General features: G+C 62.3%; 4 protein-coding genes across 9 annotated transcripts; 2 read left to right on the plus strand and 2 right to left on the minus strand.

The window, feature by feature from the left end:
• The first annotated feature begins 4,840 nt into the window (after window positions 1-4,840).
• On the plus strand, window positions 4,841-10,880 carry ANKRD34C (ankyrin repeat domain 34C). 6 transcript variants are annotated; one of them, XM_080397455.1, is made up of 2 exons: window positions 4,841-6,446; window positions 7,141-10,880. In XM_080397455.1, the coding sequence occupies exon 2, from the start codon at window positions 7,189-7,191 to the stop codon at window positions 8,767-8,769; it is 1,581 nt and encodes a 526-aa protein (XP_080253581.1). In that variant the 5' UTR covers window positions 4,841-6,446; window positions 7,141-7,188; the 3' UTR covers window positions 8,770-10,880. The 6 variants fall into 6 exon arrangements, with proteins under 6 accessions (XP_080253581.1, XP_080253584.1, XP_080253585.1 ...); XM_080397458.1 differs by having other exon boundaries at window positions 7,171-10,880; XM_080397459.1 differs by having other exon boundaries at window positions 4,841-6,342.
• Window positions 10,881-11,041: 161 nt separating this feature from the next.
• On the plus strand, window positions 11,042-14,567 carry TMED3 (transmembrane p24 trafficking protein 3). The gene is made up of 3 exons (XM_080397482.1): window positions 11,042-11,390; window positions 12,376-12,624; window positions 13,175-14,567. Exons 1-3 carry the CDS (start codon window positions 11,205-11,207, stop codon window positions 13,409-13,411), a joined length of 672 nt encoding a protein of 223 aa, XP_080253608.1. The 5' UTR covers window positions 11,042-11,204; the 3' UTR covers window positions 13,412-14,567.
• A 1,398-nt stretch (window positions 14,568-15,965) lies between these two features.
• On the minus strand, window positions 15,966-17,847 carry LOC308067488 (gonadotropin-releasing hormone II receptor-like; the record flags this gene model as incomplete). Its single annotated transcript, XM_080396362.1, has 3 exons — window positions 15,966-16,413; window positions 16,613-16,817; window positions 17,218-17,847. Coding segments are annotated over 3 exons (1,275 nt in total), but the record flags the coding sequence as incomplete, so codon positions are not given.
• Window positions 17,764-21,696, minus strand: LOC308067883 (uncharacterized protein). The gene is made up of 2 exons (XM_080397481.1): window positions 20,777-21,696; window positions 17,764-20,345 (listed from the first exon to the last, which is right to left on the minus strand). The coding sequence occupies exons 1-2, from the start codon at window positions 21,683-21,685 to the stop codon at window positions 20,283-20,285; spliced, it is 972 nt and encodes a 323-aa protein (XP_080253607.1). The 5' UTR covers window positions 21,686-21,696; the 3' UTR covers window positions 17,764-20,282.
• Window positions 21,697-21,854: the final 158 nt, after the last annotated feature.

Consider the following 21,854-nt stretch of genomic DNA (forward strand, 5'->3'; position numbering starts at 1 on the left):
ATTAATCTCCATTACACCATGGGAAGCTGGTACTTGCTTGCTTAATTTTTCCAGCAGGAGAAATCAGGGTCAAAATTAAAGCAGATGCAAACTTGCACCAGGTTTTGCCCTGCTCAGGTCTGCGGGGAAAATGTCTGGATGTGCAGGAACAGCCAGTCCCCCTCATCCATGAAACCCCCATGAGGACCATGGCTGGGGTTGAGCGCCTGGATGTGGCACGGCAGGGACCTGATGGCCCCAGAGGCTGCACCTCCCAGGGGAGCATGGGCAGGGCTAGGGCCTGATCCTGAACTTGATTAACCTGTCATCAGTCCTCATTAGTAACACACACCTGCAGCATCCTCCTGAAGCAGCACAGCACGGGACAAGCCCACCACCAGGCTGAAGCAGGCTGCTGTGAGTTACAAGCATGCTGAAGGGCTGGGACCCCCAGCTGCCCCACAGGGACCCCCCCCCCCCCGCCAATGCCCAGGGCAGCCCCAAGCCCTGTGCCCCATGGGTCAGGAGACACGGGCCATGGCCCAGCCAGGGTGCAGGGTAGCAGTGGCATTTGTGTCAGAGCTGGTGGTCCCCTCAAACGCCAGTGCTGAAAGCTCCCCCCCCCCCCCCATCACCTGCGCTTATCCTTCCAGGGAAGTGTGGTTATAAAAAGAGGCTGTGCGTGGATGAGCTGGCAGAAATAGCTGCACGCAGCCCTCTCCACACGGTGTAAGGGATGATCACCAGCTGTTCTGCAAGAGACCCAAAATAGAACCAGCGCCAGCACCGTGTGGCCCCTCGGGAGACGGTCCCTATTTAGCCAAGGCAGCCAGGCTGTGCTCACATCCTGGTTGTGTCTGTGCTCCCCTGCTGCTGGGGCAGCTGCTGCTCCCAGGGGAACGGCGGGGCAGCCAGGGAGCTGGTACTTTGGGAAAAGCCCCTTCTCCAGGGGTCAGACCAGGTTCTGACAAGCCACGGGCTGCCTTGGCTGCAGCTCCTCCCCAGGCAGCCAGAGCAGTGATTGCCCCAGCTGTCCTGTCCCTGAGCCTGCACCCACAGCCTCAGCCTCCTGAAGCTTCACTACAGCCCCTGCCCAAATACCCCTGGGGATCACAGCTGCTTCCCACACAAACCAAACAGGCCCATTATGGTCCCAGCAAGCAGCTCACTCCTCCTCTGGGCTGGGCCAGACTCTAATTATAACTTCAGAAAGCTGTAATAAATGGATGAGAGCTGCCCAACAGCTTGTCTGTGCTGAGATATGGCTGGAGCGGCCCAACAAAGCACTCTACATCTCTGGGATGTCACAGTTATGTCACCTCTGCCTCTCTCTGCCCTGCCCAGGAAGAAGGCTGCACGGGGGAGGAGGAGCCCCTCTGCCAGGGTATGAGCTCTGGGTACCAGTATCCCCAGCACATTCCAGCAGTGCCCAGCACTCCACAACTTGCCAGGGCTGTTCAGGCAAAGCAAAGCCCAGAACATACACAGGACAGCACCCCAGGCACCTGCAACACTATCCCCATCCCAGCTTTGCCCTGAACTGGCTGGGAATGGACACCATCCCACAGCCCCCAAGCCTGCCCAGGACACTGCAGCAGTGCTGAGGATCTAACAGAGGGCTCAGAGCCCTTGCACCAGAGCTGCAGCTTCTCCTCCAGCAACCACTCCTGCCGGCTGTGTTGCCATGGCATCCTCAGGGATGGCACAGATGCCAGTGAGGAAGATGAGGAGGATGAAGGTAGGTGGATATGCTGGTTCTGCATAGCCAGGATGGGGTTGGGGCAGACCTAGAGACCCTCCTGAAGCAAGCAGGAGCTGTGGCCATTACCATTCCCCTCCTCAGAGGTCCCAGCTCTCCGGGATAACTGGCAGCAGCAGTTCCCAGAGAGCCATTTTCTGGCCGGCCTCACCAGCAGCAGGAAGCTGCACGAGGTACTGAGCTGGTCTTAAAAGCACGTGCATCACCCTGCCCGGGCTCTGCTGCTGCCCTCCCCATCCCTCACACCGGCTGGGAGAGCTGCTCCGACAAGGACACGGGAAGAAATCAGCACCTGCAGACACCGAGCACTGGGTTATAAAGAGCAGATGAGCAGAAGGCTGCTGCCCCCAGGGCCAGCTCTGCCTCCATTTCCCTTGCTCTCCCATCGGATCAGTTTTTGGAGGTCTCCGACCACACTGTGATCTGCACTTCTGCTAGCAGAGACCAAAGAGCAAGCCATGCTGATGCTGGTCCCACAGCAGCGACTTAGCAATGCTCAGTCCAGGACAGCAGGTTAAAACTGAGGCAACACAAATGACACTTCCCAGGTATCTCTACACATCCCTGCTTTCAGCCAAGCCCCCTTCATGTTCACTGCTCTTAGGAAACCAAGAGTGGAGCAGGGATATTCAGCCCATAACTCCTATTTAACCCATCACCCATTTAGCCAAAATCTCCCATTTCAGGCACATCCCATCTCATTTTCACAGCAAGTGAACTTTGTACTTTGAACCAGGTGAGCCAGCACTAGGCATGCAGTGTCCAGAGTCCAGAGTCCTGGTACCTGGGCAGGGAGCAGGAATGGTTCCCCCAGATCCCACGGTGAATCATCAGGGAGTAACCATAGCCCAAGGAGCAGCGCCGACATTACTCAGCAAACCATTATGAATAACTAATAGCTCTGAAAAAATGCAACCTGGGATCATGTGCGAATAGGAAGGCGGGGGTGGGGTGGGAGGGGGGGCATCTCCATTAATCACTCATTATGAATTATTCAGCAAAAGAGGAAGCAGAAGGCAAACACAAAAAATTATTTGTGTAGAAAGAGGGTGGGTTATCATCAGCGTTCAGCTGGCTCCTGGGCCATGGTCCCAGCAGCACAGCCCTGGCAGGGCTCTTCCCAGCTGGCACAAGGGCAGCCTGTGTCCAGCCCTGCCTCTGGAGCAGGCTCCTGCCACAGCAGCTCCTCTCCGGACAGGCAGCCAACCGGGAGGTGGAACTGGCATCATCCTGCTTGTGCCTCCCTGCTGGGAGCCAGGTTGGGGCATCTCCCACCCCACGGACACCTGGAAGCTGGTGAGTTCTGGCTGGCAGAGCGGGATAGCAAACTCTTGGGTCTGAGCATCTGCAAGGAAAGGTTATTCCTGCTCACCAGTTGCCACCTCACCAGTGAGCCTGGTGCTGCAGCTTTTGTCCCTCATGACCCAGCTGCAAGTCCCAAGGCAAAGGCAAGGCAGAGCAGATTGATTTGCTTTTTGGTATTTCCTAAATTAGTTATAAATTGCCGATCATTTATGTAATCCCACATGACAAAAGGATGTCTGGTGGGAAACCACAAGTACTTCTGTGAGGCAGGAGCACCAGCTCCACTCCAGAAATACCTTTGGGCAGGTGTGAGTGGCCATGCACATGTGGCTGTCCACTCCAGCCACCCACTCCCAACATTTCTGATGCCCCAGGATCTTCCCTGCTCCCTCCCTCGTTGTGGCTGTCCCTCACCTGTCCTTTGGCTCCCCAGACCCCGGGGCAGGTGTGCAAACCCCCACCCCACACAGCACAGGCACACTAGGATGCTGCAGCAGCTTTCCCTGATGCCAGAGAACAAACCCCTACTCCTGGGCAGCTCTGGTTATAAATTTGTGATTTTAAGTAAAGTTTTTCTACAAATAATCTTGTGTGCATGCATTCAAAAATTAATGGACAAATACATTTTCAGGGCTTACATGGCCAATCTAGCAAGCTACTGGGAAGTCTTTGCATTACTGGAGTTAGCAAAGAAGCTGCCATAAGGTTTTCTGATATGCTTATGCATGTAATAAGAGCTACTTCATTTCTCTGCTAGTTCTGATTATTATTGTTATCTACTTCTACCAAAGAAGGTTGCAATTTTAGATTATACCTTAGTAATCACAAGAGACATTTCCCCTAATATTAATCTGATCTAAGATATGATAAATTCCTGTGCAGGCAGCAGTAGTCTGCTGAATTACAGACCCATGTGTACCACTGTGTTGCACATTTATGACTATTTCCCCACCTTCCACCCCATCACCTGTTTCTGCTGGGGCTGTTCCTAGAGAGCCAATCTGCCCAGCCACCATGGAGAAAATGGGCCAGAGTCTGCAGGAAAGCAGGTTTCTGCCCAGATGACAGATAGGGGGACCAGAGGGGTCTGCCCAGGGACAGCAGAAGGGTGCTGGTCCTGGTAACTTCTCAGTGACACAGAGGGGAGCTTTGTGCCCCAGAGAGCAGCACGCAGGGACCCCAGCTTCCCCCTGTGCAACACCAAGCACTTGGGAACGCCAGATGTGCACTTGGATACAAGGTCATCAACATCAAGGGGGCCTTTGGGGGTCTCTAACCAACCCCGGGCTCCCAGTGGGGTCTGCTGTGGGCTCAGACCAGTTTGCTCACAGCTGGGTCCCACTGGAAACCCTCAGGGGACAGAGCACAGCCTCTCTGGGGAGCCCACCCCAGTGCTGGGTGGTCCTCACAGTGATGCCTGGGCACCGTAGCACCCACAGGACACGGAGCACTGGCAGCACTCGTGTACCAGTGCCTGGGCACATGCAGGGGACACGCATGGCACAGCTCCCCCCGACACGTGGGCACGCAGACCCACAGGGACATCGGCATCCCCTCGTACACGGGTCCCCATACAATACCCGTGCCCAAGGACACAGGGACGCAGGCCCAGGCAGGCAGGCACCCGGCACCCACCCACGCGTGCACACGGGGGCACACGCACAGCCTTGCGCCTCCCACCCACACCTTGCACACGCGTGGAGACACCCACCCCCCAGCGCACCAGCACACAGACACACCCCCGCACCCCCGCTCCCCGCACCCAGCGCGGGCGGACGCGCCGCCCCCCCCCCCCCCGCCCCGCAGCACCGGGCAGCACCGGCGGGTGACGCAGCCGCCCCTGGGCACATAAGGGACGATGCAGGCGGGGACACCGGGGTAGCCTGGCATCCTTACCGGGCACCAGCACCGGGGAGCTAGGCACGGAGGCGGTGGGCGCTGAGGGTGCTGCCCACCCCCCAGCAGCGTGGCGGAGGGGGCCGGGGGAGTGGGACGGCGCCCACGCCACAGCCCCCGTTCCCCGCGGGGTTCCCGCAGCCCCACCGCGCCGGACCCTGCGCCCCCCCGGCCGGGGGGTGCAGCAGGGAGGAACGAGGCTGCAGCCGCGCTGGGACCCTCCGGCAGCACCGCGGACCCCGACCGGCGAGGGGACGGAGGTGAGAACCGGCAGGGGAGCGGCTCCGCAAGGAGCCTGGGGGCTGCCCGAGGGGAGGGGGCCGGGGGCAGCCCACGGACGCGGCTCCAAGGAGGGGGTCGGGCGGTGCACTTAGAGCAGGTCCCAGAGCTGCAGGATCCCCACGTCCCCTGGCGCACGAAGGGCAGGGGCCGGTGGGGAAGGGCAGAGCCCACCACGGGGGAGGCTTTTGGGGAGACCTGATGAGCAAGGGCTGCCAAGAGCTGCAGAGCGAGCTAGCGGGCAGGCTTCCCCCCCCCCGGGACCCCTGGCAGGAGGGGATGCTTCAGGGAAGGGCTGGCCACGGCCAGAGGAACAGAAACTGCTGCTCACAGCTGGACAGGCAGCAAAGCGCAATGGGAGCATGGGGTAAGCAGGTGGCAGGGCCCCGGGACATGCTGGCTGGTCTGTTTCTGTGCCTCTGTGATGCTTCCATGGTGCTTGGCATCTGCTGGTCCCCCCAGCACAGCTCTGAGCTGCTACCTCCACCTTGCACATGGAGCCCACCAGGTCCCTGAGCTGCAGGGGAGGGGTGTTGTTCGTCAAGGACACAGGTAGCAGGGCCGCGAGGCACTCAGGGTGCATATCGTGGCTATGGGGTGATGCACAGGAGTCTTACCTGGTGTCATTTCCTATAGCCAGCCTGCCAGGCGGTGGCAGGAGGCACTTGCCAGCAGCAGCAATGCCTGTTGATCCTCCTGAGCCAGTCCTGCTGCAGAGGCTGCTGTGAGTGGAAGCTGCTCTTACAGCACTCTCCTACACAAGTGGCTCACATCACCATTAAGCAGCTCGGGGTTAGAGACAGCATGACCACAACTGCTTCACATTTCCTTCAGCAGTGAGGAAGCAAAGATTGTGGCTCCAGCCCAAGAAGCCATGGGAGATGCTCACACTGTCTCTAGCAGGCTCAGTGTTATAGCTCGAGAGACCTAGAAGACATGGTGGAAACCATCTCAGCATCAGGACCATTCCTATTTCTCTGGCACTTGGTGAAATCAGCTGCATCCAGGCAAAAATCAGCATGGCTACCAGAGAAGCAGAGCTGGAAGAGAGCAAGACAAGATGAACCGAGACATGCTACTGGGAAGCAGCAAGAGCAGGGCTGCTCTGCCAAGGGAGATGAGCCGTAAGCTGAGGATAACACCTCATCATCAGGGCAGGGACAAGTCAGTGACAGGTCCCATCAGCAGCGATCGTCAGGCCAAGGCGAGAAGGCAAGCCAAGTCCCAGGTCAGCAAGGGAAGGCCAATGAACAAGTCCATCTGACAGGGATGGATGGAGCCTTAGGCACCTTCACAGGTCAAGCCAGGACTGGGGCTCTGGGCCTGCATTTAAATAGAGCCCCCAGCCCAGGGGCAGAGGGAGGGAGAGTGAGTGGCTGAGGGTCTCAGCTGAAGCTGGTCAGGGCAATTAAGGGCAATTGGTGCACTCAGGGCTCTGGCAGCTGCATCCTCTGGCACGTCTAGAACAGATGAAGGCCAGAGGCTACAATGCTGATAGAGAAAAATACAGTGTTTCCTAAAAATGAGGCTGTTGAGAAGGGGCCAGTGCCAATACGTAAATGCACGGTAAGGCTGTGAGAATGCAGGGCTGAGGCACCTCCCAGCTGGCAGAGATCAGCCCTTTCTCCCCAGGACATCCCTGAGGAGAACAAGCCTCTCCTCCTGCTGCCACTCACCTGCCTGGCACCCTGGGCACCCGTGAGCAGCAGGAGACCCGGGGTGCTGGGGGCTGTGGTGCTGCACGTGGGCAAGGGGGCGGCTTTGGAGGGGCTCCTAGTACCAAGGGTTGGGGGGGATGTGGTCAGAGAGGCCATGGGATATGGGGCAGCACCAAGAGCATGACACTCCCAGGAGGGCAAGGCAGAGGGGAGAGCCAGGGCTGAGGAACAAGCCTCACCTCTCCTTCATGGTTCTTTTCACAGCTGCCGGCTGATGCTGTCTTTGCCCACCAGTAAGCAGCAGCCGGTGCCATGGATGAGGTGACGGAGCTGGAGATGGAGGGGAACTCCCTCTTGAAGGCAGTGTGGCTCGGGCGGCTCCGGCTCACCCGGCTGCTGCTGGAAGGGGGGGCTTACATCAATGAGAGCAATGAGAAAGGGGAGACTGCCCTGATGGTGGCCTGCATCACCAAGCACGTTGACCAGCAGAGCATTAACAAGGCCAAGATGGTGAAGTACCTGCTGGACAATAGAGCTGACCCCAACATCCAGGACAAGTCTGGGAAAACGGCCCTCATGCATGCCTGTATCCGTGGTGCAGGGGGGGACGTGGTGTCCCTGCTGCTGGAGAACGGGGCAGACCCCAGCTTGGAGGACCACTCGGGAGCATCTGCTTTGGTCCACGCCATCAATGCTGATGACAAGGATGTGCTGCAGCACCTCCTGAATGCCTGCAAAGCCAAAGGGAAGGAGGTGATCATTATCACCATGGACAAATCGGCCTCTGGCACCAAGGCCACCAAGCAGTACCTGAACGTTCCCCCCTCACTGGAGTTCAAGGAGAGGACCCCCCCTGAGGCGTGCACAGCACCTTCCAGCGCCCACATGAAAACTCCTGTCTCGGCACCTTCCCCTGCTGAGAAGGAGAGCGGCACCTTTGGGTCACACCCCAGGGACAGCCCCTCTGCCAGGGCTGCTGACGAGCCATCCTCCCCAGGCCAGAGAGCTGGTGCAGCCAGGAGAGCCCGCCTGCCCCAGCTGAAGCGGCTGCGATCGGAGCCATGGGGTCTGGTCGCACCCTCGGTGCTGGCAGCCTCTGCGCACCGTGACGACACGCGGGTCTGCGTGGACGATGAGGTGATCATGGGCATTGGTGACCTTTCGCTCTCCAAAAAGGCTCCCCTTGCCCGGAGTGGCAGCAGCAAGAGCAAGGACCCCTCTCTCTTCCCCCCAGTAGACGAAGAGTCTCTGAGGACGTTGCCAGCGCCGGGGCCATTGGCGAGGAAAACAGCCTATGAGAAGAACCAGGCCACCCATCAGCGCCTGCCCCGAAGGAGCACAGTCCCTGAAGACCTGGAGAGCATCGGCTCCGCTGCCAACGGCTCAGCCGCAGCGATGGACACGCTGTACTGGCGGAGGCTGAGCGCTGAGCACTACGACTGCGATCCCCAGCTCTCCAGCGGCCCAGCTGAGGTGGGGAAGGTGCCATCGGAGAGGAGGAAGCTCAGCGGGTCCCACTTGGCTTTGCTGGATGGCTCACGGGAGTCCCTGGATAGCATCGCTGGCACATCACCTGGGACTGTCCGGCGCCGACCACCCGGCTTGCTGGAGAGGCGAGGGTCCGGGACCCTGCTGCTGGACCACATCTCCCACACGAGGCCAGGATATCTGCCCCCCCTGAATGTGAACCCCAACCCCCCAATCCCTGACATCGGCTCCAACACCAAAACCTCCTCCCCGCTCACTGCTGGTTTGAAGTCCCTGGTGCCCATCGCCCCCAGCTCGCCCAGACGGGGTGACTTGAGATCCAAAAGGAAGCTTCTCCGGAGACACTCCATGCAAGCGGAGCAGATGTGGCAGCTCTCTGATTTTGAGGAAATAGTGGCCCAGTAGCCATGTCACCATTTACTTCCCAGTAAGGTCACCATACCAGTGCTGTCCCTGCAGAAACGTTACGTTCCCACATGGCGCAGTTGCCTGGCTCCAGGGAAGTGCTGGTGACCGTGGGGGTCAGACCTGTGCCCAGGGGCTGAATCGGGAGGTTCCTGCTCCTGCTTGCCAAAGCTGTGAGGAGAGCCTGGGCCTCCAGCCCAAAGAGCCGAAGTCTCTCTTGTACTTTTCATTCACTGCTGGACCTTTCCCCAGGGGCGACTACCTGAGAGATCGATCCCAGACCATCTGAGATTGTCAGGCTTCGTGCGAAGGCTCCTGCTTGGAGTTCACTTATTCCTTGTTATTTACAATCTGCTTTTCTTCCATCCTGCTCATTCTGATGCAGAAACCCATCTGGAGCCCCACGCCAGTGAGCCATGGGGCTGATGTGTTTGTGAAGTGCCTACCAGGAAGGAAAGGAGCTTGATGCTGCGCAGCATTGGAAGATCAGAAAACCACCCTCCCTGGCAATTGAATGTATTGGTACCCTCACTGTGCTGGAGAGGGAGACAATTCTCCACCTCAGAGATTTCCAAGCACTTTGAAACTCCAGAGGCTGAGCTAACCCCGTTGCTGCTGCAACCTGGTGCCTTCAGTGGGCCTGGATTGGGAACGGGTTTGTCTCTGTCTCTGAAGTGACCAAGATTCAGGAGCATTTCCCACTATACCGAGCAACTCCAAGCACTGAATTCCTGGGTGGGGAAGGCTGCCAGCTTGGTCTGCACAGGAAGCCTCTGCCAACGATGGGGGAGCAAGGATGCCAAGTTGCCAAGGGTGGCACATGGTGAGCGTCAGGGGTTCATCCCAGCAGGGTGAAGCTGCAGGAATAGCACTGCAGCCAGGTCACCCCTCTCCTGCTGACCCTGCTGCAGCAGCAGCCCTGTGGGGCCAAAGCAGAGCTGAGGCGGGGGGAGCACGCAGGTGGGAGGAGGGGGCAGCCACAGGATGGCTCTGCATGGTGTTGGTGTCTGCTGCACCTCTCTGCATGGCACTGTCCTGATGCAGCCTGAGTCCAAGCCAGCAAACGCGTCTGCTTGGCTGGAGGTGGGGGTGCGAGCACCGTTCCTTCCCGGTGCCCAGGAATGGGGTGCCCGGTGCCGCAGCCCAATGCCGTGCAGCACCCTGCCACGGGACTGGGCCCGCACCGGCAGCACGCGGCAGCTGCACAGGACCAGGGCAGCGAGACCGTGCACCGCAGGCCCCCTCCCACCCGCACGGCCCCAGCCTCAGGCAGGCACAGCTGGCGGTGGGGAGCACTCCTCACCCCACACTCGGCTGGGGCTGTAGGCTGTATGTGTGTCGTAGCTGCCGTCAGCCACCGCCAAACCCACCGCATGGAACCGGCTGCACGGAGAGAAACCAGCCCACGGCCCCGTGCCACTGCCTGGGCAAGCGTTTCGGATCTGCAGCATGCCCCAAACGCTGTGCCAAGCACCAACAGCTCCCCCGTGTTTATTCAGTCTCACCTGGGATATGCCGGATCTGCCAGCTGCACAAGGAACCCATCTCAGTAGCCCCCGCCTCGAAGTTACTAGCCAACATGGTGTATCAGACTGCTCCAGCGAGCGAGCGGCAGATGTTGGGTTCTGCCCTCGCCTCGATCAGCCCAGCACACGTTCCCGTCCGTCCTTCCGAAGCGGCTGCCAACCAGCGGGTCCCTTGCCCTGGGCATTAGCCACCTTTCTCCAGGCTGTTGCAAAACTTGGCGCAGCTCCTGCACAAAGCAGCACTGCATTTTGGCTTGAACTGCGCAGGAACATTCTCTGAAAGTGCATTTGAGATTTAAATATGCTACTTAGAGCAGAGGTGGGCTTATATTTTTACAGCCTTAAAAGTTTATACTCTCTGTAGGTCAGATGTCTTATAGATTGAATTTCAGGCATATTTTCCCTGTAACAGTGATGTTTGTCTTCTGTTTTCGTGTGGAATTTTCAAGCCCGTAGTTCACCTTTTCAATTCATTTCTAAACACTCGATATTTTGTGGTTTGCTTTTTTTTTTTTAAGCAATATTTGACACTTTAGCCAGCCGCCGGAGGCCGGTGCCTTGCAGAACGCGGGTCACCTGTTAGGATCTTCCCGCGTTGGAGCGGGGAAGGCAAGCAGCGGGAATATTTTAATGCATGTATTTAAACGAGCGCGTGTGCGTACGGCGGGAGCAGGCGGGCCCGGGGGGTGACGTCATGTAACAGCAATACAGGCTTGTGACGTTACCGCTGCCTTAATGAAGAGCTCGGAACCGGCCTGAGCCACCGCGGGGTTCCGCGGCACTGGCCCCCCTCCCCCCCCGCCCCACGCTGCGGCTGCCGGGACGCCCGGCCCCGGGGGCGGGCAGGCAGCGGGGCCGCCCCCAGCGGAAGCGCTGCCGGTGCCGGCGGAGCCACGTCAGGGGGCCGGGATGCGGGGAGGGACGCGGGCAGGGATGATGCGGGGCGGCGGGATGCGGGGCGGGATGCTGGTGCTGGTGCTGCTGTGGGCGCTGCGGGCCGGCGGCACCGAGCTGACCTTCGAGCTGCCCGACAGCGACAAGCAGTGCTTCCACCAGGAGCTGGAGCGCGGCGTCAAGTTCACGCTGGACTACCAGGTACTGCCCTGCTGCCCCCCTGCCTGTACCCCTGCCCCCGGCCCCGTGCCCCTGCCCCTGCTTGTGCCCAGCGCCTGCTGCCCCTGCCCCCAGCCCTGCGCCCCCCTGCCTGCACCCCTGACCCTGCTTCTGCCCGGCACCCCTTGCCTGTCCACCTGCCCCCATGTCCCTGCCTCTGCTCTTTGCCCATACCCCCAGCCCTGTGGCCCTATGCCCCGGACCCTGCTCATGCCCAGCACCTGCTGCCCCTACCTCCAGCCCTGTGCCCCCCTGCCTGCACCCCTGCCCCTGCTTCTGCCCATCGCCCCTTGCCTGTACCCCCAGCCCCACACCCATGCACATGCCTTTGTGCCCAGCACTCACTGCCCCTTCCCCCAGCCCTGTGCCCATGCCCCTGCCACTGCCCATGGCCCACTGCCCACGCCTCTGCCCCTGCTTGTGCCCATTGACCTCTGCCTGTGCCCCCAGCCCTGTGCCCCCTGCTGTACTCCTGCCCCAGCTTGTGCCCGTCGCCATCAGCCTGTACCTCCGTGCTCCTGCCGTGCCCCTGCCCATGCCCTGCAGAGCCCCAGGCAGGGCTGCAGCTGCCCCTCTCCCATGCACCTCCCAGCTCCCCCAGCGCCACACTGGGTGCATTCCCAGCCCTGGCCCCATGCCTGGCAGTGCCTGCCTCAGAGCCAGTACTAGGATCTGCCCACAGCAGCCATGGGAGCCTCTGACCTGGGCCATCAGGGCCGTCCCCCTTTCCAGGCACCCCGCTTGAGCTGTGGGCACCCTCCTTGAGCTGCTGGCACCGTGGGGCACCGCTTCCCCGGGGATCCCCCAGCCTGGGCCCCCATCCCATGGCAGGCAGCCGTGGGCATGGTGCCTGCCCGTTGCGGGCACGGCTGTGCACGCAGGCATGGGGCCAGGCAGAGCGGCTCCATCGGGGAGGGAGGCTCTCGCCACGTGGTTTAGCAAGTGCCACCTGCATTTCCTTGCCCAGGTGATTACCGGGGGACACTACGATGTAGACTGCTATGTGGAGGATCCCAACGGCAGGACGATCTACAAGGAAACCAAGAAGCAATACGACAGCTTCCCGCACCATACTGAAGTCAAGGGCGTCTACACCTTCTGCTTCAGCAATGAGTTCTCCACCTTCTCCCACAAAACCGTCTACTTCGACTTCCAGGTGGGCGACGAACCACCGATCCTGCCTGACATGAGCAACCGCGTCACTGCGCTGACACAGGTGGGTGACTGCACGCTGCCACCAGAGGAAGGTCCTGCCGCGGCTTCCCCTTGTGGCCAAACGGCCCTGCAGGTTGGCAGCTGGGGGCTCGTCTCCCTTCCCCTCTGCCAAATGCAGAAGTGTCAACCACCAACCAACCGTCCTGCCACACACATGCCACATCCTCCTCCTGGTGGCGGGCAGGGAGGGTCGGGGAGGGCTGCACTGGGTCTGAACCTCCCTGGCCTGAGCACCTAGTTTCCATCCCACGCAAGGGAAGCGCAGCAAGGTTCTTTCCATCCTTTGGTGTGAACCTGCAGGGATGGCTGTGCCCTGGGCTGTGCTGCCCCCAGCACCTCGGCAGGGCTCTCGGCTGTGCCCCAGGACTCACAGCAGGCTTCCGACACTGGACAGTCTCCAGCATTGCCCCTAAACTGCTCTAAGGTCGGGGGTGGCAGAGACCTGCCACCGGCTCTCGGGTGCCCCAGCACAGTCCTCAGCTTCCTTGGCCGTGAGCATCGGGCCCGAGCTGTGCTGCATCAGGAGTGATGGAGCATGTTTGTCTCCCTAGATGGAGTCCGCCTGTGTCACCATCCACGAGGCTCTGAACACGGTGATCGACTCCCAGACTCACTACCGCCTGCGGGAAGCACAGGACCGGAGCAGAGCTGAAGACCTCAACGGCCGGGTCTCATACTGGTCGGTCGGGGAAACCCTCATCCTCTTTGTGGTCAGCATTGGGCAAGTGATGCTGCTTAAAAGCTTCTTCACTGAGAAGAGACCCGGCAGCGGCGTGGCCAGCACCTAGAGCCACAGCTGTTTGGTGCCCGAACTGCGAGGGGGAGCAAGCCGTGTTCTCCTGGGTCATGCTTTACCTCCATTTTCTGCAAGGTGCTGCCATGGGGAGGTGGTTGGGTGGGAGCAGGGGATGACATGATGCTGCTGAGCCAGGTGGAATATGGTCACCCCTGTGCGAGCATCCCCCGGCAAATCTTCCCAGCATCACCTCCCACTTTGCCATCTCCTGCCCTGTGGCCCCGTCCCCTCACCTGGCCGGTCTGTCCCTACTCACCAGCTCCACTGGGGAAGTGGGTGGGTGTGCTGGACCAGCATCAACACTGGCCCCTTGTCCGACATCTGATGCACCTTCCGAGCCCGATGTGACTGCAAGGTGCAGCCCAGCATCTGTCAAGGCCATGTGCTGCCCACACACACCGAGCGGGACAGGGAGCTCTGCCCAGGCCAGCGAGGGGACGGGGCAATGCGGACCCACCCAGTGCCCACCTCCCGAGCACTCCTGCACCAAGCCAAGTGCTGTTAGCCCAGCAGAGAGCTGCCCTGTGGGCTGCGGGCTCTGCCTGCAGGCAGAGGGGTGGGCACAGCCCCTCCTTTTTCCCCCAGGGCAGGCAGGGTGCTCCCCACAGCTGGGCCAAAGCTGGCAGCCCCTTCCCAGGAGCTGCTGGATCAAAAACAGAGGCAAAGTTTCAGCAGGGGCTTTTTGTCTGGTGCTTTACATGGCTTTGCAAGCCCCTGTCCTCACAGCAAAGCATTTCCCAGGCCTTTCTCTGCTGCAGGAGCAAGTAGCTTGCCCTGTACAGGATGGTATTTTCATACTTGCAGGAGTCCATGCCTGGGGCTTGGTCTCCGGCGCATCCCGCTGTGCCCAGCAGACAGTGGGAGTGGGCACAGCTCAGCCCCACCTGTGCTGAGGAAGCCCTGTCCTTGCCCTAGCAGCATCAAGGACCCCCCATGCCCCTGGGACTGTGGCCCCAGTCCATGGAGCCCCACAAAACAGAGACCCATGTGAGAGCCCTTGGGAGACCACCCTGTGCCAGACCCCAGGGAGACCAACATGCCAACCACTGCCACCAGCCCTCGAGCGGGCACAGGATCAATCCTCTGGAGCCGGAGCAGCACCACTGGCATTTTACTTTGCCACTTCGTAATAAACCCCTGCGACCATGGTTCATGCTGCCATTATTGGGATGGACAGCCAAGTATGGCCACTGTCACTGCTGAGCTGGCTGTTCCTGCCTTGTCGGGCACTTTGCCCCCCACCAGCACTCCAGAGACAGGCTTGGCACCCACTGGGGTGATGCCCGTCTCCCCCTTGGCTCTCGGCAGACCCCTGCACAAGACATTTTGGTGCAGCCAGTTAGGGCAGCCCTCCCCTCCTGCCTGCCTGCCCCACTGCCTGCAGCCCTGCTACGCACCAGCTGAGTGTGCTTCTGGTTCAGGACCAGATACCAGAGCTAGGGAGACCCCTCAGCTCCCCTGGCCACCCCTCTGCTGATGCAGCCAGCTCATACACAGGCTGCGCTGTCAGTGGGGGCTTCCCCAGAGCTATGGGCAAACCCCTAGGGCTGGGTCCCCCCTGGAAGCGGTGGCTGAAGGGGGCAAATGAGCCCAGTGACCCATCGCAGCAAAGCAGGGACCCCCGGGTGGATGCTGTCTGGAGTCGGCCTCTTGATTCAGTCTTGGCTCCAGCAAACCCCATTCTGCTGTAACCCTTCCCCGAGACTGGGGGGACACCAGAGTATTCCTGTGAGCCATTCGCCCTGCTGCTGGCATTGCTTCTGGTGCCATGCTGACTGCTCCAAGACGTGGTGGGGAGCAAGAGGCCCAGGGCTGCAGCCCCCTTCCCACCTCCCCAGCCTCTCTCAGCCCCACCAGCTATGCCAGCTCCCACAGCAGCGCTGGCCTTGGGCAGTTGCTGTGCAGCTGGGAGCAGCTGGGCCCCCGTGCCTCGCAACGACCTTCGGCAGGAGCTGAGCGCTCCCGTTTTGAGCGGAGCCACCAGCGGGTGCAAGGCTGCTGCAGGCAGCGTGACACCCTGGGACTGCTGCCAGCTCAGCGCTGCCAGCATGGACCAGCCCGGCGGGGACAAACAGCCACTGCAGAGAGGGCAGCACCCAGCCCTGGCCAGCATGCAGGATGCTCTTGGATCCGCCCCACGGTGGGGACCCTGGGAGCACCCCACGGTGGGGACAGGAGCAGCCAGGACCGGCTCCAGGTCAGTCACCCCTCCAGCCTGTCCCCAGCAGTGCTGGATCTGAGGACCCCAGCCCAGCTCGTGACCAGGAACACAGGCGGGACAGGAGGTGGCTGTGGGACACTTTATTGCTGGGCTGGACTGTGCTCCAGCAGCTGTGCAGGTCTTGGCATGCACAGAGGGGGGATGAGGGGGGCACCCACGCCAGCCCCACCACCCGCAGAGGCACTTTGGGGCGCAGGAAGAGAACAGCAGTGACCCAGTCCCTGCCAGACCTGTCCTGCCCTCACTGTCCTGCCACCGGTCCCCTTGCGCCCGCAGCTTCAGTGCCCACTGAGCACCGCGGGGCGTCCCTGTGGGCACATGGCCGTGCTGGTGTCACAGGGAGCTGCTCTGGCAGGAGCCGGTGGTGCCAGGAGGCACCTGCCACCCCCGTGTGCCCGGGATGCCCCGCTTGGGTGGCAGGGAGGAGGCCGAGCAGCGGAAGGAGCCCGTGGCCGGGGAGGACGGCTGGGGCTCAGGGCCATGCCCGCAGGGGCAGCCCCAGCCCCTCTGGAAAGGGATGGTGAAGAGCCCGTAGGTGATGGGGTCCAGGCATGCGTTGAAGAGACCAAAGATGAAGAGGATGTGGGTGAGGGCTGGCGAGACCCTTTTCTCCATGGCCCGTGGGCAAAACCAGTACCACAGCCCCAGCAGGTAGTAGGGGGTCCAGCAGAGGATGAAGGAGGAGACGATGACCAGGCTCATCTTCAGCATGCGCAGCCGTGCCCGCGGGATGTTGTTCCTGGAGCAGTGCAGCGACATGTCCCGGGAGGAGACTGGGGGGCGGGGGGGCCATGGCCCATGAGTGGGGGACACTTAGCCTGGCTGGGGCAGGAACTCCATGCTCCACAGGAGGGCTGGGGGGTCCCTGCACAGCCCCAGCTAGGGCTCCCCCCTTCTCCCTCCTTCCCAGGGTCCCTGCAGACACCCCCCCCCTGGTATGGGGACGGGGCAGCCTGGTGCCCAGGCACTCACAGAGGCTGGAGCCCATGCGCCGGGAGATCTCCAGGAGGATGCGTGTGTAGCAGCAGACCATGATGAGCAGCGGCAGCAGGAAGAGGCAGGTGAAGCCGATCATGTTGTAGAGGGTCTCATGCCAGGGCTGGGGGAAGCTGCCCCGCGTGGTGCACTGGGTGAAGTTGTGGGGAGGGCGGAGGGTGACCGTGTGGAAGAGGAACAGCTGGAAGCAGAGCAGAGGTGGGATGGCAGCCCCCTCCCCAGGGGCTCTGTGCCTCCCAAAAGCAGATCCTGAGCCAGGGACCACTGGAGCCACAGGGTCAGACGCTGTTCATGGGATCCCCAGCCACCCCTGCACCAGCTCTGGTCCCCACCCCCAGGGGGATGGGGCGCACAGTGGGGAGGGGGCCAGAGCTGGGTGGAGGGGGCATGCTGCCACGGCCCCTCCTTCGCTGCTGTTTCTCCTCCAAGCCTTCTCCAACCCGATCGCACAGGGCTGGCAGCAGCACCAGCCCTGGCAGCGACCCCAGATGGTGTGGCTGGGGACCCTGGGAGCCAGCACAGAAGCTGGGTGGGCGTCTGCCACGGGGCATGGAGCCTGAGAGGAGCCCCGAGATGAGTACCTGTGGCACCGAGAGCCCCGCGCTGAGGAGCCAAGCAACATAAAGCATGATGCGGTTCCTCCTCCGGGCGCGGGCGATGGCCAGCGGGTGCAGGATGGCAGCCTGCCGGTCCAGGCTGATGACGACGGTGATGAAGGCGGAGGCGTACATGGCCAGCAGCCGGAGGTACATGAGGAGGCGGCAGGCCAGGTCACCTGCCCGCCACTGCAGTGTGATGTTCCAGATGGCATCCAGTGGCATCACTGCCACCGTCACCAGCAGGTCAGCGACAGCCAGGTGCAACAGCAGCAGGCGGATGTGGGAGCGCCGGCTGCCCCGCCGGCCCCCCGCCGCCCGCAGCACCGCCAGGTTGCAGATGGCAGAGAGGGCGAAGAGGACGAAGGTGACAGCCACGCGGGCCTGGGCAGCGGGGGAGAAGGTGGGCAGCTGCAGGGGCTCCTCGCCGCCCTCCGCCTGCGGGCTCCAGGCACAGCCCTGCTCGCGGGGGGACAGGTTGCCGGGGGGCTCCGTACTGGTGTTCCCCACTGCAGGGCCTGGGTCCAGGTGGTCCCTTCCTGCCACAATAGGCAGACAGGCAGCAGCAGCCTGGCCAGAGGGAGCCCTGGGGTGGGGGCTCCAAGGGGGGACAGGTCATGCTTAGCATAGGAGGTCCCATCCCCTGGTGCGCTGCTCCCTACCCAGGGCCATGGTGCCTGCACCACAACCCTAGCCCAGCTCACTGCCTTCAGCTGCTCCCTGCATCCCCGCTGCACCCCCAGAGCCACCCCACACCCTACAGAGCTACGAGGGTCCTTGGCACCAAGCAGGGCAGAGGGGGACAGGCTCAGCTAGCCCCAACCCACCACCCAGCCCGGGCCATTCCTGCTGCCCATCCACACCGGAGCATCCCTTGTGGCCCTGCACAGGAACAGACACCCTCCCAGCCCAATGTCAGAGCCCCCGGGGGACCAGGCGCCCCATTCCCCCCTCCACCTCACCTCCAGCCAGGGTGTCCTGCCCAGCACCACCCAGCTGGGCCATGCCAGGGCTCACGCTGCTGTGTGTCTGTGCTGAGGGCTCCTGCATCTGCGTCGTGCCAGGTGGCAGCGAGCCGGCAGGGGCCAGAGAAAGAGGGGAAGCAGGGCAGGTACCGCTACAGCACTGGTGCCTGCAGCCACCTCCGCGCCTGCCGCTGGGCCACACTCAGCAGGCAGCCAGTGGGGTGCCCTTGGTAGCTCAGGTTGCTCCTTGACGTAGTCAGTCCGCTTGGAACGGCTTGGTCCTTCACCCCGCGCCACCCACACACACACGTAAACATGCACCGTGCTCACACACAGGTACACACACACAGACACGTAAGTGTGCACAGTGCTCACACACAGACACACACAGACATGTAAGTGTGCACAGCACTCACACACAAACATGTAAGTGTGCACAACACTCACACACAGACACAGAAACACACGCACAGACTCAAATGCATCTTCTTGCTGATGCACGTGCAGATGCACACATGCATGTACACATGCACACACAGCTCTGCCCTGACATCTCTGTCCCTCTTCCCCCACCCCCAGGCAGGCATCTGTCCCCTTCTGCCTGCTCCCGCTGCACTGGCTCATCCCAAATCCCATCCTAACAGCACGCAGGGCTGGTGTGGGCCATGCTCAGCACCTTGTACTTGTTCCTGTACCAGGAACCCCACCTGGGTCAGCCCCCAGTAGCAGCAGGGCCAGGGAACTGGGGCAGAGGGAGATGCCCCACAGCCATGGGACAGAGCCCACCAGCCAGAGCATCCCCCAGGCCAAGGGAAGGAGCTGCCTCAGCCCAGGTGGGTGCTGCAGCCTTCCTTCCCCAGGACTGGGCATTGGGGTGCATCATTTGGGGGGGCTAAAAGACCCACAGACCCCTTCTTCTAGCCCTGCCTCTGCCAGCTGCTCCCCCAGACCGTGGATGTCCCTGCAGCTGGAGCATGTCCCCACAGCTAGATTGTTTCCCCAAGTCCCTTGAGCCCTGGATGGGGGGAAGCTGCAGTCTGGGGGAAGGCAGGGGGGCTGCTTTGCATCTCAAAGGATTCAGCCTCCCTGCCAGAGGGAATTAACATTATTAGCAAGTCATTTCACAGATAAGAGGGGCTCATTAGCTCTGCAGACCCCCTGCCCCAGAGTCCCCGGAGTGGGCGGAGAAGCCCCGCCCCCCCCCCCCCCCCCCCCCCCGTACATTAGCACCCGGCTGTCAGGTCCCACCATAATGGACTCTCCAGATCCCAGCCGGCCATGGGCCCCCACACCCTGCAGCTAGCCACGCAGGCGGCTGGGGGGCAGAGGGCCCCCATCTTCAGCCTCCCCACACACTCCCCTCCACCTGCTGGGTCCCCAGCCCAATGGGGTCAGCCCCAGCCCCACACCAGAGCCCTGCCCTATTGTTGGACCCCAGTTACCCACATTGAACCCTGCACCGTGGGGGCTCACACAGGCACCAGCACAGGGACAGGCAATGCTCAGCTCTCACCGAGCACCAGGGCCAGATCCGGAGGGTGCTGGTGACCCCCACACACCCCCAGCCGTGGGACAGGCCCTGGGGCAGGAGGTGTCTCTCCCAATACCTCCCTGCAATTGCTTTCCCAGATGCTGTCCAGCTGCCCCGCAGCTGCGTGTCACCATCCCCAGCCCCTGCAGCTCAGCAAGGCGGTGCTGGATGCGTGCCGGAGCCCCTGCCCACGCCTGGCAGGGCGCCCATGGCTTGCCCTGCTGCAGAGCCAGAGTTTCACCAGCTCAGCCATCCTCCCGCAGCCTCAAACCCACTCCCGAAGCTGACGCGATGGCCAGGGCATGCTGAGCCCCATCCCATGCCCAGGAATAGCCACGGTGACACATGGCACAAGGGTTTATTTATGTACAGTCCCAGCCACCTCAGCACGTCCAGTGCAGCTCCAGGCTCACACAAGAGGCAGGTCACCCCCACCATCTCCCAGCTGTCCAGGGGGGGACACGCATCCCCCAGGCTGCAGGCATCCGGACGGTGCGTCGTGGGGCTGTGCGGCACCAGGTCCTCCGGCACCAGGAGCTGGGGGCTCATCGGGGTCAGTCCTGAGGCTGTGGCGGGAGCAGAGCCTCCAAGAGAGAGAGCAGGTCTGCAGAGAGGTCCTGGGGGGAGCAGAGGGTGGGTGAGATACTGATGGGCCAGGGCAGGGGTCCAGGGCAGGTCCAGGGTCTTGGGGAGTGCAGGAACAGGGACTGGCAAAGCCCACCTGCCAGGATCAACCTGGTCAGGGACAAGCAGGACCAGGGCGCCAGGTCTGTCCCAAGTGATGGGACCCCAACAAACACAAAGGAAGGTGGTGACACCAGGGATGACCAGAGCAGCCCAAAGGATCCATATGCACCAGCTGCAAGGAGGAGGGGGGGCACCTCTCTGTTCCCAACCCCAAACAAGGCTGTTGTTACCCCAAAAGCAGTCCCCACACTACCCCAGCCAAGGGGGCTCCGAGTGCACCAGAGTGGGGTGAGCCCCTCCCCCATCCCAGCCCCATGCTGGGGCCACCTCGGCTCACCCCGATCCCTGCCAGCACACGTACCTGGGTGACTGTCCCTGCGTCCACAAACTCCGGCAGCATCAGCTCAGCATCCAGCAGGGGGTCTCCGGGGAGGTCCGAGGGGGCACCTGCCCCTGCGCCGTGAGGGGAGAGCCAGGAGGTCACGTTGGAGTCGACAACCCCGTGCAGCTCCGGGGGGGTCCCTGTTGCAGGGATGTAGGGGGGCAACCCCCAGGCCTCCATCCCCACTTCGGGAACTCCAAGCACCTCAGGGGGGGTCCCCGCAGCAGGGCCATAGGGAGGTGACCCCCAGGGCCCTGGCTCCATGCCGGGAGCCCCGTGCAGCTCCAGGGGGGTCCCCACCGCAGCAGGTGACCCCCAGCCCACAGTGCCGGGGGGCGAAGCATCCCGCAGGGCCGGGGCTGGTGTGTGCAGGCGGGGGGCTGGGGGCTGGCAGCACCCCAGGCCCTGGGGGCAGAGGGGGCAGTGCCGGGCGGCTGCCCCCCGCCGCCGGGCCAGCACCTCCTCGCTGAGCCCCAGCAGGGCTGAGAGGTGGGCGATGTAGCGGATGGCGAGGCGCAGGGTCTCGATCTTGGTGAGGGTCTGCCCGGCGGGTGCCAGCGCGGGTGGCAGGTAGTGCCGCAGCCGCAGCAGCGCCTGTGCCAGCCGGCGCATCCGCAGCTTTTCTCGCTCGCTGGCGCTCTGCCGCGGGCCCCCCGGCCCCGTGCCCCGAATCCCCCTTCTGCCCCCGGGGCCACCCCGCAGGCAGGGGTCAGCGAGGCTGCGGCAGGGTGCCTGGGCAGCGGCGGGGGAGGAAAGGCCACAGGAGTCGGGTGAAGGTGCGGGCGAGCTGCTGCTGTAGCCCTCAGGGTCCGGGGGTCCGCGGCAGCCCCAGTCCTGCAGCAGGGCCGTGGCAGGGAGTGGGAGGCCGGGGGCTGCCGAGCGGGCCATGGCTGCGGGGCTGTGTGCTGGCGTCCCCCGGCCGCCCTGGCTTTATGCAGGGCCAGAGGTGTGAAGTGGCACCTTCGTGGCCGGCATCAGCATTACTTCAAAGGCCAGGGGGGGCTGAGGGCAGCCAACTTTGAACACGCGGGTGACGAATTTTACCCCAGCGGTGTGA

Source organism: Falco punctatus (genome assembly GCF_963210335.1).
Source record: "Falco punctatus genome assembly, chromosome: 7".
NCBI lineage: Eukaryota > Metazoa > Chordata > Aves > Falconiformes > Falconidae > Falco > Falco punctatus.